Source organism: Gadus morhua, chromosome 23 (genome assembly GCF_902167405.1).
Source record: "Gadus morhua chromosome 23, gadMor3.0, whole genome shotgun sequence".
NCBI lineage: Eukaryota > Metazoa > Chordata > Actinopteri > Gadiformes > Gadidae > Gadus > Gadus morhua.
The window spans coordinates 18,858,216-18,877,105 of NC_044070.1; the positions used below are offsets into that span (position 1 = coordinate 18,858,216).

The 18,890-nt window shown below is 41.9% G+C and overlaps 1 protein-coding gene across 5 annotated transcripts; it reads right to left on the reverse strand.

Annotated features, from left to right (window-relative positions):
* Positions 1 to 472: 472 nt before the first annotated feature.
* Positions 473 to 13,421, reverse strand: LOC115537061 (NACHT, LRR and PYD domains-containing protein 12). 5 transcript variants are annotated; one of them, XM_030348677.1, is made up of 9 exons: positions 13,333 to 13,421; positions 10,783 to 12,619; positions 9,873 to 10,046; positions 8,373 to 8,546; positions 6,932 to 7,108; positions 5,827 to 6,000; positions 2,228 to 2,401; positions 2,005 to 2,051; positions 473 to 1,441 (listed from the first exon to the last, which is right to left on the reverse strand). In XM_030348677.1, exons 1-9 carry the CDS (start codon positions 13,373 to 13,375, stop codon positions 816 to 818), a joined length of 3,426 nt encoding a protein of 1,141 aa, XP_030204537.1. In that variant the 5' UTR covers positions 13,376 to 13,421; the 3' UTR covers positions 473 to 815. The 5 variants fall into 5 exon arrangements, with proteins under 5 accessions (XP_030204537.1, XP_030204538.1, XP_030204539.1 ...); XM_030348678.1 differs by lacking the exon at positions 6,932 to 7,108; XM_030348679.1 differs by lacking the exons at positions 6,932 to 7,108; positions 8,373 to 8,546.
* Between the last annotated feature and the right edge of the window lie 5,469 nt (positions 13,422 to 18,890).

An 18,890-nucleotide genomic window follows, 5' to 3' on the forward strand; every position in this document is an offset into this window, starting at 1 on the left:
CTTTAAATTTAGGAATCGTGCGCTTGAACTTCAGAAAACAACCTATTACAGCTACCTCATTGGCTCGGGCAGCACTGGAGAGAATGCATTCCGCTGGGTCCTAAACACCCTTTTGTATCGGACGTAGGCTACAGTAGGCAAAATACGCTACATGAGGCAATGCCTTCATGAAACCGAAATCCGCGGATCTCCAGAATGCTCCGAACTGTGGTAAACGAACCGAACGGATTCGGATACAATTCGAATCCGCTGCAGGCCTAATGGGTAGTAGTCCGGTAACTTGTCAACCCCAGCGTCTTCGGTTGCTAAGCGACGTCAACGTCTTATAGCAGACTATTTCACTGCTGATCATCACTACGAATGCTGGTAACGAATAAATTGTAAAAAGACACACCATGTGAAGTTATTTTCCTAATAAGATTTGAAAAGCTTTGGAAGTATTTTTACATTTACATGGTTTCGGAGTAGTACACTTTGACATTTTAATACAGTTCAGCGAGAAAGGCAACGAAGAATAAGAAGGGGGCGTTCCAGTCTGCGTAAACGGGAACCCCCACCACACGAGAACGCCCATTTGTGTCTGCAGTGGGATGATATTGTCAGAGGGAGGTAAACATGAAGTAAGAGACCCGGCCGTGTGTCAGGCTGAGCCAATCAGAATGGACACAACGCAGAGCAGTCCAAGTTGGGAGGAGCCTTTCGGCCGATCGCTTTGCCCCCATACACTGTGTTTAAAAGTTATCCAACCTCTAAATTGACAGTAATACATCGGCCCCGTTTTGCAGGCCAGACCTCCATTTCGCACTGTGCAAATATCAAAAAATATTTGACCGGCCTGAAATTGTCCGGCCGGTCGGGAAATCTCCCGATCCTGCCGATGGCAAGTCTGCCCCTGGACACAGAGACACGGAAGAACCAGGCTTATCCAACCCAAACCCAGGGAGGAGGTCCTCCTGGGTGAAGGTGGACTGGAAGGTGTGGATGTGTGTCAGTGTGTCTGAGGACCCTCCTCCACCTGGGGAAACTCTGTAGAAGGACAGAGTGCCAGCAGGCCGGTCCAGGTACACTCCTACTCTGTTAGAGCGAGCGGGGGGGAGGGCTATGGGTGTTCTACTACCGTTGTGACGGGCATCGTAATGATCATCGCAACAATCAAGAACCCAGGACCTGTTGTTCAATCCAAGCCTGCTATAACCACCCTTTGTTCTCCTTGTCATTCCTCTGTATGCCACTCCTATATAAACCTCTCCTTCCCACTCTGCCTCCCAGTAGCAGCGGCCAGTCAGAACCCCTCTACACAACACCTGGGCCAAATACAGAAATCTCTCTGGGTGAGACGGATACGGCTGTTTCTCTTCAACCTTTGTCAACTTTCTGTTGTCCTCAGACAGAGAGAGTAGTTCGTTGGCTGTGTTTGGGTCCAGTGTGAGTTCACAGGCATCTGATGGGAGAAACAGACGTGATGAGGCTGCTAAAACATTATTATTCATTAATCATCATCATTACTATTTTAATAAACAGCATCACCACTTCTAGTTGATATCCAAAAGGAAATACATGCATCATTCAAAACTTAATTAATGATTAATTAATATGATTATTGTGTGCTATATCTAACGTAATAACCAGAATTAAACAGAATGATAATTATTATTATTCTACTAACAACAAGATAATAGTATGAATCTTTGAATGTAAGATAGACATGTAATTATGATTAAAGGGGACATATTATGAAAACAACACTTTTCCTGGGATTTGGGGTGTTGTTTTAGGTCTATGGTGCTCCCACACCCATACAAACTTTGAATAAAGTCTATACATGATTTTTTGAGTGAGATATGCATTTCTGAAAGTACCCCGCCTACAGTTACCAAACGAGTGACTCCGTTTTGGCGCCCCCTCCATGGGGCACATATGAAAATGAACAGACGTCACCTCCTGCTGTGTGGATGGACATCTCAATAGTTAGTGTGTGTTGTGATGAATTAAACAGACACTTACACTTCTTTAGAGCTGGTTTCAGCCTCCACACTCCACTGTGCTCCACACTGGGGGAGACACAAAGTGAGAGCAGCATGTTGAATCATTCACCTTCATCATCTGCTGTCTCATCACTTTCTACACAACATGAGTTACAGCTGCCTTTTCAAACCACTTCATCTAGCAGCGGGTTGAATCCTTGTAGGAGACTTTGTCCCTGAGTCGTGGGCTTTCATCTTCATACCTGAGAGTGTCCAGTCTCCAGTGTGGATTCTCCTGTCCCGCAGAGAGCAGCTTAGCTCCTGAGTCTCCTGGGTGATTGTAGCTCAGGTCAAGCTCTCTCAGATGGGAGGGGTTGGAGCTCAGAGCTGAGGCCAGAGAAGCAAAGCCTTCCTTTGTGACCTGGCAGCCAGACAACCTACACACACACACACACACACACACACACACACACACACACACACACACACACACACACACACACACACACACACACACACACACACACACACACACACACACACACACACACACACACAGTTTATTTATTCTATCTGGATGAGAATAGTTCATACAAAAGTAAACTGGTTAATACAATTATTCATTTCATATGAGGGACCACTAAAAGCTTAATAATTATATTTAGATCACAGCACGGCTAGAGCTTAATCACCATGTCTGCACTCATGTCTGACCTTCAAACCACCAAATAATTTAAATCTTCCTGAAATCCTCGTCGTCCAATGTTCTGTTGCTCCTCTGGCCTCTCATCCTCCCATCTATGGTGAACTTAAACGGTGACCCTAGCTTCAACGATGATCTGAACAGATTTTTCAACAGAATTGATAATTCTTGCACCTTTTGCACAATACTGTACAATTATTTTTGTACAGTGCTGTCTTTTATGTATGTATGTGTATGTGTGTGTACATATATATACATATATATATATATATATACAGGGGTTTTTCTAGAAAAAAAAGTAGCAGGGAGCAGACCCCTGCGCAAAGCCGAGGGAGCAACGCGACCGAGGCGGGGGATGGTGTGGAAGCGGGGTCTCCCCCTTCCACGGCGCGAAGCCTTTGAAAAAAGAATGATTAAATGGTACATTCTGAGGCTATCTAAGAGAGAAATTCAAGCTCTTGTGGTCATCCTGAAAAACTAAAATACTATCAACTTTTGGTAGACTTGTACAACTTTACCCTGTAAATAAACACGACAAATTTCAAAAATATTGGCTAAACTTTTATTAAGTAGGACAAATCACAACAGCAGCCGTCTGTTCCTGAGACTGCCCCAACGGCTCACTGCCTTGTCAAAATCAAATTGATCAATTGCAGGCCCCTCAATACTGATCCTGAGGAGGTGGTTCAGGGTAGCGTTAGTCATGGTAGACCCAGTGATGTTGATAGGTTTTCAATGTAGTGAGTCCCCGGGACCCACAGGTGGCGAGTTGGGTGGGTCCCTGAGAAATTCAATGGGTCCCGAGTCGACTCCCCAGTTTAAAAAATGTGTTTCTTTTTTATTATTATTCTATTTCTTAAATTAAATTAATATTGTTAAACTCCTTGATGGTGGTATGATATGGTTAGAGCTGGAGTACTCAACCGTTCATGTTTAACACTAGAAACGCCGGGCCATTTTTACTTACTCCTAGCGCCGCAAGAGGGGTCAAATGACCCCGTCATTTTAATGAGAGGCTGTGCATTTGCACATAATGATCACTAGGTGGCGCCAATGAGCTATTACCACGCGAGCGCCACATTTGTGTGTGTGTGTGTCACAAGCCTAGTCCTCACGATTTTGTCATAAATGTACATATATTCAATCAGAAGGATTGCAAAAAAATCCTGTTTGATTTGCTCATTCGACACGAATGAGCACAGCATCGAGCAGTGGAAACGTGGGTTTATTTACTATGAAGTTCGTATTTTTAATTGTTGAAATGAAATCAGCGGTGACGAGCTAGTTGTTTTGGTAGCGGCTAAATTAGCATGTCGCGATACTTTGTACAGGGGATCACGTCTGCGCCAAGTAGATGCGCAGAGGGTTGAAACAGCGCTTGTCCGATCTGCTCACAAGAAGGTTTCTTTGGCCAGTTACTGTGATTAAACACGAGTTGTTTAATGTTCACAATGTATCGTTTTTCATGGGGAAAATGAGATGCGTCCCCGGGACGCATGGATAGTGAGTTTAGTGCGTCCTTTCAGATTTTAATGCGTCAGGGACGCAGGACGCGTACCTAGCAACATCACTAGCCTTGTCTTCCACCTTTTGAGGGTGGATAAGGCCCTTTCACAGTCAGCCGTGTGAACCGGAATGACCACCATTCTGGCGTAGAGGGAGGCTATGTTCTTAGCGCCTAGACCAAAAACCCATTCAAATACATAGTAGCTAGCTAGCTAGCTGCTAATAACTTTAACGTTAGCATGTCGACTCGGTCTGGGAAACTCCAATTCGGATCGGAATATTTTTGGAGTAATTATAAGTTATTTGAGGATCAGACACATTGTCAGGTGGTGGTGTTGGGATATTTTCGTGGAGAAAAGATCGTTTTGAGAAATAGTGTATGTTGTACAGCAGCATGTAAGTACAGATCCAAGTCTGACAGGTTCAGTCGGCATTTCGGTAGGATGGCGCACGCCGGGAGTATCGGGGCGCAGCGCCCCTGTTCCCTTGTTTAGAAAAAACCCTGATATATATATATATATATATATATATATATGTGTGTGTGTATATATATGGTGTCCATGGTGTATTTATGTTGTATGTATATATATATGTATATCTGTTTGTGTATGTATATGTATATATATGGATATGGATATGTAAGGGATAATGCCCGACGAGGTGTCCATTATCAGGAATTAATGGACGACGTGGAGGCGTGAACCGTCCGACGCGAAGCGGAGGACGGTTGCCTCCGCGAAGTCCATTAATTCCTGATAATGGACACCTCGAAGGGCATTATCCCGCTTATACCACGGTCACTTACCAACAGTGACCAAATTAAGACCATTAATTTATATTTTCATGCGTTTTACAATCTGAATATAAAGTTTTCCACAAAACATACATTTGTTTCCCTGGTTACGCCTGAGGGTCCGACTAATACCCGGAACCACCATTACACGCCCGTTGGGTTCTCATGCAACGGAAACATTGTTCACTCCTCCAGTAATTAGGACGGACCATAGCTACGACTTTAGAACGGGAGGTAGCGGGAGGTATTATAGTCCGCTGAGCTTTGTTTTGTTTCCCGTTACTATGGTTACTACTATTTTAGAGACGATACGCCAGCTAGCGCATTAATTGAGAACGGTAAACAGACAATTTGACGGAACCACTTGTCCAGGTGTCCGTATATCAGGAGTTAATGCACACCCTGCATCCAATCAGAATCGAGTATTCCCGCAGACCGTGGTATAAGGATATATATATGTTATATTCTTAATATTTATTTATTTATTTGTGTATGTATATCTGGAGTTCGTGACAAAAATTATTTCCCTCTGGGATTATTAAAGTATCTATCTATCTATCTATCCATCTATCCATCTATCCATCTATCCATCTATCTATCCATCTATCTATCTATCTCAGACCACAGTATGTGCGCCTACAGAACAATATCCTGAATCACAAGGTACTGTGCTGGCTCCCTTCCTGTTCTCCGTCTACACAGCGGATTACAAACAAAACACTAACAGCTGAATATTGATGCTGCATCTGTCGGGGATCTGGGAAAGGTGTCGTCTGTTCTTTTAGATCACAGCCCACCAAGTCCTGGATCATCCCTTACTATTAAAAAAACCCAAAGACACATTTAACCCTAACCCTGACCTGAGAGTTTCCAGTGTACAGTGTGGACTCCCCAGTCCAGCAGAGAGCAGCTTCACTCCTGAATCCTGCAGATCATTGGTACTCAGGTCCAGCTCTCTCAGACTAGAGGAGGTGGAGCTGAGAACTGAGGCCAGAGCTTCACAGCATCTCTCTGACATCTGACAGCCACTCAGCCTTAGCACACAAAAAAAACAACATGTTACTGTGTTTATGTCTTTAATATTAATTAAAAGAGAAGTCAAGCCAAAGTAAAGAAAGTATCTTTAAATGCTAATAATAAGCTTTCAAAAAAACCTGACTACATGTGAATAAGTAAAATAAGAATAATAAAAATTAAACTGCATTAATATAATGTACGACTTGTACTGTAATGGCAACAATGATAAAAATGTTTTCAATTATTCTTCTAAAATGTATTATTTGGGCTGTGAATTTTTTCTTTTATGTACGTAAATCTGGCCATTAATTGTCTTTATTGTAGGGTTGCCGCGGTGTGGACATTTTCACACCGAGTAATACGCTCGTGTCAACACCGGTATTACCGGTATAAACGGTATTAACTTTGAAACTATAGGTCAACCGCCATCTTCTCCGTCAACTCTCCTCTCACACTCCTCTCGGCGTCTTATAAAGTTCTATATATAATAGTATAATCCAATTTTATACATCACAATATCACGGCCCAAAGCTCTGTGCGCCTCCAGATTGCCGTAGCGCGGGGAGTTCACGTAGGGATTGGGCTTCGCGGGGTTTGTTTACCGGCGTTGCTATGGTTACCCGTCTTGCGTCTTGTAAGGAAGCACGTAAATTCTCGGCGCGACAATTCTCCCGCACAGAGCAGAACTGTGGCCTATTCTACACATTTTAATTTTCTTAATTATAATTATATTATTCATTTTTACTGAATTTGTTTTTTATTACTGAAAAAACAAAACAAAAAAAAACTCGGTGTTGCCGGTGTGTAACACTGAGTAATCGGTGTTGGCCTCAACACCGGTGACACCGGTAATACCGTGTACCGCGGCAACCCTACATTATTGTATTTTCTTTTTACTCTAATATAGATCCTTTTGCTGTTACGGTTTTCACGTTTCTTAAAACTGACCTGAGAGTTTCCAATGTACAGTGTGGACTCTCCAGTCCAGCAGAGAGCAGCTTCACTCCTGAATCATCCTTCAGATTATTGGTACCCAGGTCCAGCTCTCTCAGACTAGAGGAGTTGGAGCTGAGAACTGAGGCCAGTGCTTCACAGCCTCCCTTTGACAGACAACAGCCATTCAGCCTTCACGCAAAATAAACAGAACATGTTAGGAACCCTGATTGTATCTTTTATTAGGCTTTTCTGATAAATAAAAAATATATATAATACATAAGATCTTAAAATGTTACTTATATGTTAAACGTTGTGTAAAATGTTGATACTAACAACAACACTAAAACAGTTTTATACTAGAATGTATGACATGTTGTATTTTGTGTATTGTAATACATGTAATAAGGGTGCCAACATTTTGTATGTTATTATAACTTTGATATTCCATCGTTTTATGGTGCTTTGTATTTCTACTGATTCAATCATTTTATGTTTTTCCGTATTTGTACACATTTTTCTGCATTTCCAAATATTAAATTGAGTTGCTCTGTATTTCTACATATTGTTCTGTATTTCTATGTCTTGAATTGTTTGCCCTTGTTCTGTATTTCCATGTCTTAAATTGAAATTCGGAAGATAAAATATCGATAAAAAATATACGCAAAAAATTATAACATAAGAATACCATGATGAGTCATGGCAACAACAAATATAAATGATTGAGTTGTTCCTATAAAACCGATATCGTGGTGGTCACGGCCGTGGTTGCCATATCCAGGTGCAGCAAAGGATCCTGGGAGGCTCGGGGGAAGCAGCACCGCCACCAAGGGAGTCGTGGTAGTGACGATAACGCTCTGTGCTTCGTGTGAGCGTGTGGTGTGCAAATAAAGGCAACTGTCGGGTCGTGCGGTGTATTGTGTGACTGCTTTAAACCTGGTCTCCCATCAGGTCATTCCCGTGCTGCCCGCCACAATATAATTAGTTTATGTAGACCTATAACCTTTCATTGATGCAAATACTGCGCCTTAATTTTAACAACCACTGTCCCATTAATAGGGGATTGTGGGAAGGCACTATTATTATATTTTGCGTTTACAATTGAGAAGTTGCAATGGCAACTTTGGGATTACTTTGCAACTTTTAATTTTCACTTCCCACATAAACAACAAGGTGTAATATTTCCAATGGCACCACTCTAATCAATGTGGTCATCAAAGGTACTGAGTTATTAGCTGATATAAGCTGCTTCCACACATATAAAGCATCAAGTGTGAACAAGTGTGAATCACCGTCAGGGTCGAATTTCCTTATATACTAATGCAGCGAAAAGGCGGAGGACATGTGTGAAAACGGCTATAGTTTGAGGTCATCTAGGAGTAATTCTCAACCAAGGGCAGTATTTGTTCTCAATGTCTTCTGATATTGAACTATTTGCACGTTAAGTAAAACTGACCTGAGAGTTTCCAGTGCACAGTTTGGACTCCCCAGTCCAGCAGAGAGCAGCTTCATTCCTGAATCCTGCAGACGATTGGAACTCAGGTCCAGCTCTCTCAGACTCAAGGAGTTGGAGCTGAGAGCAGAGGCCAGAGCTTCACAGCATCTCCCTGACATATCACAGCCACTCAGCCTTCACACAAAATAAGCAGAAAATGTTAGGAACTGAGATAAAATGTTTTATTAGACATTTTTTAGTGTGTAGAGAAAGTGGCCCCTCTCCCAGCTGCATTTCAGCGACAGGCAGTAACAATAAGGTTCTCTTAAGCCCAGTTCAGACCAAAGATTCACCTTGCAACGGCTTGCAACTCGCAACTCCTTGCGACGAGACGGGCTGCGACGTTCTAAAACTGGGCCGTTCACACTGGCTGCAAGGCGCTGTAACGGGCTGCGACGCTAGGTGGTTTCCATAGCAACTGTGAACGCTCTGGCACAGCTGAGAGCCGCAACAGCATAATTTGCGTAGGTTAGGTTTGCAATTAGTTAGGTTTGCAATTAGTTTTTTTATTTTGCTTGAGAGTAGGCTAGAGTTACTGTGTTTTGTCATTCTCCGGATATCGGATATTTCAAATTTCAATCGGATATTTATATGCTGGAGTGGACAGTACGGTACCGGGACGGAGTGAGGCCGTGACATAGAAGTTGTTCTGTGCTGTGATTGGCTGAAGAGAAATAGTTAAATCGCCGCGTTCTAAAACTGGACCTTGCGATTTGACATGTTCAATCTCTGGCGACTCCTTGCAACTCCTTGCGACTCCTTGCGACTCCTTGCAACTCCTTGCAACGACCCGTTCACACCGCCCCTGCGACGTTCTAAAACCGTCTTGTTGCAAGCCGTTGCAAGGTGAATCTTTGGTCTGAACTGGGCTTAAGGAATCGGAAATGATCAAATTTAATGTTGCATACAACATTGCCAAAGAGGAGTTGCCATTCACCAAATTTAAATCCGAAATTATTCTCATGAAGAAAAAATGGATTAAACGTCAACCCAACGTATAGCAATGAGATGGCATGTGCACTATTCATTGCGATAATAGGCGACCCCTTAAAGCAAAAGACAGCTGCGGACGTCGGAAACGCAACCTACATAGCGACACAGACGTCTCTACCAGAGTGTGCGATCGTCTACAGACGCATTTTGCGCAAAGGGAGACCGGTCAACATTTTAATTGTTTAATACTTTAAGCACGAAAAATGTATTATTTTGCTTAATGGTTTAGTTCGAAATGTTCAATTTCAGCTCAGTGAAGCACTTTAAACACCTTATTTTTATTTTTATTTATAATTGTGCTTCAAATAAAGACACGCATTTCTCTACACCTTATTCTTGTTTAAAAATCATTCACATTATATGAAAGTTATGAACAGAGATATAAAGGTGACCTCATGGCGTCTGGAGCCCTGTAAAGTATTGATAAATGTAACCTTGTTCTGTAACTGCACATTGAGTAAAACTGACCTGAGAGTTTCCAGTTTACAGTGTGGACTCCCCAGTCCACCAGACAGCAGAATCACTCCTGAATCCTTCAGACAATTAGAACTCAGGTCCAGCTCTCTCAGACTAGAGGAGTTGGAGCTGAGAACTGAGGCCAGAGCTCCACAGCATCTCTCTGACAGATGACAGCCATTCAGCCTTTACACACAATAAACAGAACATGTTAGGAACAGAGATTAAATGTTTTATTAGACATTTCTTATAGTTTAACAAATGATTATACATTAGATATTCAAATGTTATTTATATATTAGGTGTAAATTGTTGATACTAACAACAATATTATATTATACAATATTATAAGTTTTTGTAGTTCTGCAAACTGTATCATAATATTACTTTCATAGAAGTATGTATAGTGTGTTTACACAGATACATTTTGTATGTTATCATAACTCTTATATTCTATTATAATTAGTGCTGTCAGTTAAACGCGTTATTAACGGCGTTAATGCAAACCAATTTTAAAGGCGTTCATTTTTTTAACGCATTTTTATTTTATTTTCTTTGGCTCAAAACAAAGAAGCAGTAGCCTGACTGCTATGTTCAAGGCATTATGTTTGTATGATCCTTGTTTAATTGCACTATAGGCTTTTTTTTTGTATCGTCCTGTTTTGATCAGTCTATGCCAATGTTGTTATCAATAAAAAAAACACATGCACAAGGCAAGCCGATGCACTTCTCCATGTTGATAAGAGCATTAAAATGAGAACAATTAATGGGACAAAGAAATCAAGGGATATTTAGCATAGAAAAAATAAATCATGAGTTAACTATGGCATTAATGCGATTAATTATTGTAATCGCTTGACAGCACTAAATATAATACATATAATTTTGAGCATATTGTAATACATGTTATGAGCGAACCTACAGAGATGTTTTGGAGGCTTTGATCAGTGGCAGCAGCCCCAGAAGACCCTTGTCAGAAACAGAGTATTTCTTCAGGTAAAACACGTCCAGCTGCTCTTCTGATGTCAGTAAGATGAAGACCAGAGCTGACCACTGAGCAGAGGAGAGAGATTCTGTGGAGAGTCTTCCTGATGTCAGGTAATGTTGGATCTCCTCCACTAGTGGATTGTCGTTCAGCTCATTCAGACAGTGGAACAGATTGATGCTTTTCTCTTGAGAGAGATCTCCACCTATCTTCTCCTTGATGTAATGCACAATTTGGGTATTGATTTGTGACCTCTTTCTGGTCTGTCCCAGCTGAACTTCTTTAGTGCGATTGCCCGGTAATTCACTTCCTTTTGGTCCCACCAGGCCTTGTAGGAGAATCTGATTGGTCTCTAGGGAGAGGCCCAGGAGGAAGCGGAGGAACAAGTCCAGGTGTCCGTTCTCACTCTGTAAGGCCTTATCCACAGCACCCTGGTAGAGGAGGAGGAGTTCATCTTCCCTGGAGGTTGGCTGTTCTTCTGAGAGCAGGTTGACACCAGTGTTAATGTAGGACAGAAACACATAAAGGGCAGCCAGAAACTCCTGGATGCTCAGATGGACAAAGCAGAACACCCTATCCTGGTACAGCCCACACTCCGCTTCTAAGTTCTGAGTGAACACTCCTGAGAACAATGAGGCTGCTCTGATATCGATGCCACATTCTGCCAAGTCTGCCTCGTAGAACATCAGCTGGCCTGTCTCCAGCTGGTTAAAAGCCAGTTTCCCAAGAGAAAAAACTATCTCCCTGCTCTCCGAACTCCAGTGTGGATCTGTTTCAGCTCTCTCACGATACTTCCTGTCCCCCTGTATGGACTGAACCCTCAGGAAGTGGCTGTACATCTGAGTCATTGTCTTGGGCACCTCTACTCCTCTCTGGGTTGTTTTGAAGAAGTCCTCCAGAACTGTAGCAGTGATCCAACAGAAGACTGGAATGTGACACATGATGTGAAGGCTTCGAGATTTCTTGACGTGAGAGATGATTTTGCTGGCCAGTGTCCACTCTCTGAATCTCTTCCTGAAGTACTCCTCCTTCTGTGAGTCATTGAACCCTCTCACCTCTGTGACCCTGTCAACGCACTGTGCAGGGATCTGATTGGCTGCCGCAGGGCGTGTGGTTATCCAGATGCGAGCAGAGGGAAGCAGGACTCCCCTGATGATGTTTGTCAGCAGCACGTCCAATGAGGTCGGCTCTGTGATATCAGTCCAGGTGGGGTTGTTCTGGAAATCCAAAGGAAGTCGACACTCATCCAGACCATCCAAGATGAAGACTACTTGGTCATGGTTGTATCTGTAGATTCCTGATTCTTTTGTTTCAACAGAAAACTGATGCAGAAGTTCCACTAAGCTAAACTCTTTCCCTTTCAGTAAATTCAGCTCTCTGAAAGTGAGGAGAAATGTGAAGTGTATGTCGTGGTTGGCTTTGCCCTCAGCCCAGTCTAGAGTGAACTTATGCGTTAAGACTGTTTTACCAATGCCGGCCACTCCGGTTGTCATTATTGTTCTGATTGGTTTATCTTGTCCAGGTAAGGGCTTAAAGATGTCTTCACATCTGATTGGTGTTTCCTCATTGGCTGGCTTCCTGGAAGTCTTCTCAATCAGTCTGACCTCATGTTCCTGGTTGACCTCTCCCCTGCCTCTCTCTGTGATGAAGAGCTCTGTGTAGAAGTCATTCAGACGTGTTGTCTGTCCTGCTTTAGCGATTCCCTCAAACACACACTGGAACTTCTTCTTCAGATGAGACTTGAGTTTATGCTGGCACTGGACTGAAAGAGCTCCTAAATCACAAATCAGAAAACACATACTATACATATTTCCAAGCAATATGACAGTGTAATGACAGAAGTATTGTAACCGTTACTTTATGTAATTCTTATAACTTGCTTAGTAGTGCTATCGTTGTTGAGTATTAGTGAAAAGTGACTTGCTATCCTGATATAATAAGAAAGTGGTGCATCTCTTCCACTGAGTTATTCTGCTGTTGATCTGCTGATACCCCCGCAATAACCCTACATTTCTGGATCAAACCATATAACCTGATGCCCCCACAATAACACTACATATCTGGATCAAGCCATTTAACCGGATACCCTCACAATAATCCTACATATCTGGATCAAACCATTTAACCTGATACCCCCACAATAACCTGACATATCTGGATCAAACCATTTAACCTGATACCCCCACAATAACCTTACTTATCTGGATCAAACCATTTTACCTGATAGACCGACAATGACCCTACATATCTGGATCATACCATTTAACCTGATACCCCCACAATTACCGCAAAAGAAAGACGTTTAGAAATGATCTACCTTGATCTACTTCAGTATGAACAAATTAAGAGTCCTCTACTGCTCTTCAAAATAAAAGTATTTTATCAGTGTTATATAAAATAACAGTTTATTTTCTTTCAAAATAAAAATAAATATCTAATCTGCTTTCAATAGGAGTATTCTGTATTTTCAAAATAAGAGTATCTTACCACTCCACAGTGAGTCGGCCAGTTCCTCCTGGTTCATCTCCATCAGGCAGAGCTTTGTGATGTCCACCACTCCGTCTATGGCACGCCTCCTCTGCTCCTCGTTCTTACCATCCACCTCCGCCTCCTCCTCCCTCTGACTCTCTGAGCATTGTGGGTAATCTGAGAAAAGACCCCTCCAGAGCTTCTTCAGCTCCTTGTCTAGAAAAGCGTGTGCGTTCTCCTCAGCCCTCTGGAACAGAACAAACATCAAGAAGAACTTTACTCTGAACTAATTGAGGACATCTGAAGCATCTGTCCTAGATTAACGATCCGCTGGCCTAAAGAGAGAAGCCTGGAGACGAGCTCCACAAGAGATGCTTTTAATGCTCATGTAGAGCCAGGGGCACCACTACAGATTGTGGGCCCTGTGAGAGCCATATGAAAGAATATAGTGGGCCTCCAGCTTAGACCACCCACCAGTCTAGAAAAAACCCATTTGACCACCCGTAGTTCAATAGACTGGTAGCTCTAGTGTAGCCTAGTGCTAAATACCTAATACTTAGCCTGCTGTCATTGACCATTGGTGAATGTCAGAGGTACATGAGTGGCATCTCCCATTACTGTTGTTCCTGGCAAAAAGGCTTTCCTCAATTCATTGAAATTCAGTGGTATTTTATGTTTGCCAGTCCATATGTTTGCTAGTAAGGCTGCACCTGGCACCTGGCTGTATCGTAGTTAAAGTGTAATTCCGGCTTTTTCGTCATGAAAATCCATCAAATAAGCCCCCAGACACATTTTTTTGTTGTTAATCAAGTATAGAGCTTGCCCAAAAAATTTGAACCACTAATATTGTCCAGAATAGAACCAAACCTTTGCAGTAGCATGATTAGTAGAGGTGTGACGAGATCTTGTGCCACGAGATCTCGCGAGATTAAACTCAACGATATTACCCGTCGCGTTAAAAATCTGTCACGCGAGATTTGTGAGCTATCCAAAATTCTATTAGTGGCCTGTGGGGGCAGTAACGCGCCTTTACTACGTCTAGGCAGCCAGAACCTAAAGAAGGAGAAGGAAAAGAAGAAGAAGAGGAGGAGAAGGAGGGGAAGCAGCGAAAGCAGCCATAAGCTGTGTTCGAAATGGTTCCCTATCACGGATATAGTGCACTATATAGGGTGCTCGCCATTTTGAAGTGGTGTTCGAATTCTCAGTGGCTAATTTCATGCACTATATAGTGCACTTAAAATACCCAAAATTTGAGCGTACATATTATGTACCCTACATGTTACTCCCATATACCACAATGCAATTCGCTCGTGTTTTTCCGGAGGAGAAGAAGCTGAATAACCGCGAAAACGAATACATTTAATGATGGGGTCTCCGGCTTTCGTTTAGAAATGTCAACAATTTATTTGGGATTTAACATAGAATATTTAACATTCAAAATGAATTTAAAAAAACTTGAACAAGGAAATGTAACATTCAACATCAATACAACCTCCTTTTTTCCTCGTGAGTGCCAGGTTTGTTTACATGATGTGGGCGCATCGGTCTACGTCACACAAATACCCGGCGCATTTACTGACGCAAATGACGTTTAGAAATGTTCAGCGTAGTGTCCGAATTCTCGTTTGTTCGTTCCCTATATAGTGTAGTATATGATGAACACTATATAGGGAATAGTGAGTGAGTGTATAGGGAAAGATTTCGAACACAGCTAAAGACAGCAAGAATGACGTCGGAAAATACCCGTATTACCGTCGAAGAAGCCCCCACCACTTTTAAATCATTTGTTTGGCAGCATTTTGGGTACTTTGATTTGGTTTTATTATTTAATTTAATTTATTTAACTTTAACTTTTATAAATTTCTAGTTTTAGTTTCAATTTCATGCATGTAAAGAGTTATAATAAAACATTTCAAAATGCATGTGCAACTCGGTTAAATAAAAGTCTGTTGGTCCAGTCATATATTTTGTCATTGTAGTTTTCTTAAAATCTTGTCTCGTCTCGTTCTCGTGAACCCAATATCGTGTCTCGTCTCGTGAGCTGAGTGTATCGTCACACCCCTAATGATTAGTGTCCCTACACATAAAATGAAGCATCAACTAGTGTTGCTTTCGTCAACGAAAATTATGAATAAATATCGTCGTCAACCACCCTTTATTACGTGAGGAAAACGAGACGAAACGCAACGTAAATGCTGGTCATCTGACAATAACCCTAACTAAATACATAATGCAATATTGTTGACGAATAAAAACGAGACTAAATGTGTTTTACGAAATAATGTCCCTTCATTTTCGTTGACCAAAACTAGTCGAGAAAAATTGCTTATTTTATTTATCTCTGGGGCTGTATCAGGTTACGTTACTTCCTGAATCCCTGCTCGTCGCGGCAGTATTTAGATTCACAAGACGCAGCTCTGGTGGTAGCGTTAATGAAAACTTAAGGCCCTGTCCACACTAATCCGGGTAAATATAAAAACGTACAACTTGTAACTGAAGATACATAGTACATTGCACAGAGAAATCATCATTTCCATTTCGCCTGCCATTTTTCTTTTGATGAGCGCAAGCTTGTGGCAGCGTCATGGCAACCAAACGCCATCATATCTGAAAGCCTCCGTCTACCCTGACCACATTACAACGCGAACCCAGCGTTTTCATATTGATCCACCACAGCGAACTTTTTTGAAAAGTATCCTTTTCAGTGACGGAATTCGCCGTTCTAATGTGGACGGTTCGTTGGTAAAATAAATACATTGTAAATTTATAACAGAGTGTCTTCCTGTCTGGAATGGGTGTATTCTTGAGTCTATAAGTTAACAATAATATAATAATAAGATGACCTTGTTTGAATTGTAAAATGGGTTTGGCAAAAATAAAATGTTGGTTTGGTCAATACTACTAGGTAGGTAGCCTACTTATACTATATTGACTGAGTTAAATAGAATTGCATTAAAAAAAAGTGACTAATACAATTTGCTTTAACTAAAACTAGACTAAAATAGTCATGGATAATTCTGACTAAAATAAGACTAAAATGCTCAGACTTTTAGTCGACTGAAACTTGACTAGACTGAAAAGAGTATGAACGTGACTAAAACTAATAAAAACTAAAATGACAGCTTGACGTAAAGACTAGACTAAAACTAAAATCAAAACAGGCCGCCAAAAACAACATTAGCATCAACAACTTAGTTAGCTTACCGGGAGTATCTTAGAAAATTCTGTTTTCCAAGTCTGTGCCTTAGGTCCACGTTTCCAGGAAGTCCACACAAGTTAATTACCGGCTACCGTAAATAATATAATAGAGGTACCAACAAATTTAACTTAAAAATCTCGATTCTTGATACTTGGCTGTTTTAAATTTGTTGGCCCCTAGCCAATAACATGGAATGTTAAATTGCTCCGGGCAACTTTGGGCAAGCTCTATACTCGATTACCAACGAAAATAAATTGTCTGGAGGGCTTATTTTATGGCTTTTCATGCCGAAAAAGACCCCGGGTTCAATTTTCGCCGGAATTACACTTTAAAGGGTTAAGTAGAAAAAATGGATGGTTGGCCTTGCTGCTGCAATCTTCCTCAGTAAACAGACTTCCCGTTTCATCCACCTGTCTCCCTCATTTATTAAGTCATATTTATGAATTTCATGTTTGATGAAGAACTATATAATTGATATAAGATTCTATGATTCACTAGGTAGCTCCGTGTTAATGAGCACCAAAGGAAGGTGAATAATTAAAACCTTTCTTTGGATAAACTTGGTGACCAACTGTTGGCCCTGCTCCTCCCTCTCAGCTTTCTGTTTCTGATACCCCGACTTCTACCTCAACGACAACATGTCAAACTACTGACAGTCTGTTCTCAGTCTGTTCTGCTTGTAACAAACCGAGACTCTGTGCTGAAAACTGGATCCACGCAAGACTGAACCATGCAATAAAGAGAGAGAGGTGAAATATGTAGAATATACTACCCCCCCTTAGGTCACCCCTGTCTAGAGCTGAAGTCAAATGTCGTTTTTCATTTACACACTTTGATCAGCTCAGTTTGATTCTGCTGTACAGACTGAGCACTGGTAACCTTTGACCTCTCCTGGGGTCGCCTGTGGAGAGAACGCACGCGCACACACACACACACACACACACACACACACACACACACACACACACACACACACACACACACACACACACACACACACACACACACACACACACACACACACACACACACACACACACACTTTTTAATAAAAATATTTCCTGAATTGTAAATATCAGTTAGTAAAACTACTAGTTTGTTGGAAACTCCTACCTCTCCTCTCTGGAGGGGCGTCCATCTTTAAGGTCAGGAGGATGTTCCATAGACCGGTCGCTCTTCAAGGAGACACAGCTGGGTCCAGGGGAGTCTTCTCTCTCCTTCTGGACTCTTCTAGAAAAACAAGAACCAGGATTTTTAGATGTTTGATAGATGCTGTAGTTTTATAGTCTTTGACAAATCCTTACCCTTCCTCTCTGGAGGGGCGTCCATCTTTAAGGTCAGGAGGATGTTCCATAGACCAGTTGCTCTTCAAGGAGACACAGCTGGGTCCAGGGGAGTCTGCTCTCTCCTTCTGGACTCTTCTAGAAAAACAAGAACCAGGATTAAAGGATGTCTGATAGATATAGTTGTATAATATCTGATAAATCCTCACCTCTTCTCAATAGACTGATTTCCATCTCTAAAGTTAGAAGGATCCTCCATAGAGTGGTCACTTTTCAAGGAGACACAGCTGGGTCCAGGGGAATCTGCTCTCTCCCGCTGCTCTGGGCTTCAACACAACACACACACACACAGCTTTTACTAAGACTGATGATGGAGTCATGAGATATCAGTGCTGAGCTCTGACAAGGACAACAGTCACAGACGGAGAGATCCTCGTCTTACCTCTTAGCTTTGCTCTGGTGGCCATGTTCCCCAGACAGAGTGGTTTTAGAGGTAGGAGCCCCCTCCTCTCTCTCCTCATCCATAGTAGACTGGAGACCTGGACACAAACACAATTACATATTGTTTCTCTGGATTCTCTTTAAGTACTGAACATAAAAATGACTTCAGTGGAGACTTTCTATCCACCTCCTGTCTGACATACACACACTATCAGTCCCTCAGTCTAGAACTACACACTCTATGACAACTTATGTCTAGGGCTACACTCTAAATCACTCTCCATGATATTCTAGATCACACACACACACACACACACACACACACACACACACACACACACACACACACACACACACACACTATCACTATGCTTCTAACATGGTCATTTAATTATGGACAATTATTTATTTCCCTTTAGATCCGACAGTTCCAAACCATCAATTATTAACTAATGTTACCAATGAAACTGACCGAACTGACCTCCCTGCAGAATAAAAGTCCACAATACAAACAAACTGTTCTGTCCCGTTCCCGTACCAGAGGATCCGTATATAATCGCCCTCAACACGGTGAAACTAGTTATTGATGTTCTGACACATACTCCTTCATTAAACCTCTTTTACACCAAAAAACATGGAAACACTGAGCTTGG

Excerpts from the sequence above, each read along its gene's own strand:
- LOC115537061 (XM_030348677.1), bottom strand. The coding sequence starts at position 13,375 with ATGGAGATGAACCAGGAGGAACTGGCCGACTCACTGTGGAGTG. Across the intron at positions 2,402-5,826 it reads TGTACACTGGAAACTCTCAG|GTTGTCTGGCTGCCAGGTCA; the intron begins GTCAGGGTTAGG and ends GTGTGTGTGTAG. Across the intron at positions 1,442-2,004 it reads GAAACCAGCTCTAAAGAAGT|ATGCCTGTGAACTCACACTG; the intron begins GTAAGTGTCTGT and ends TTCTCCCATCAG.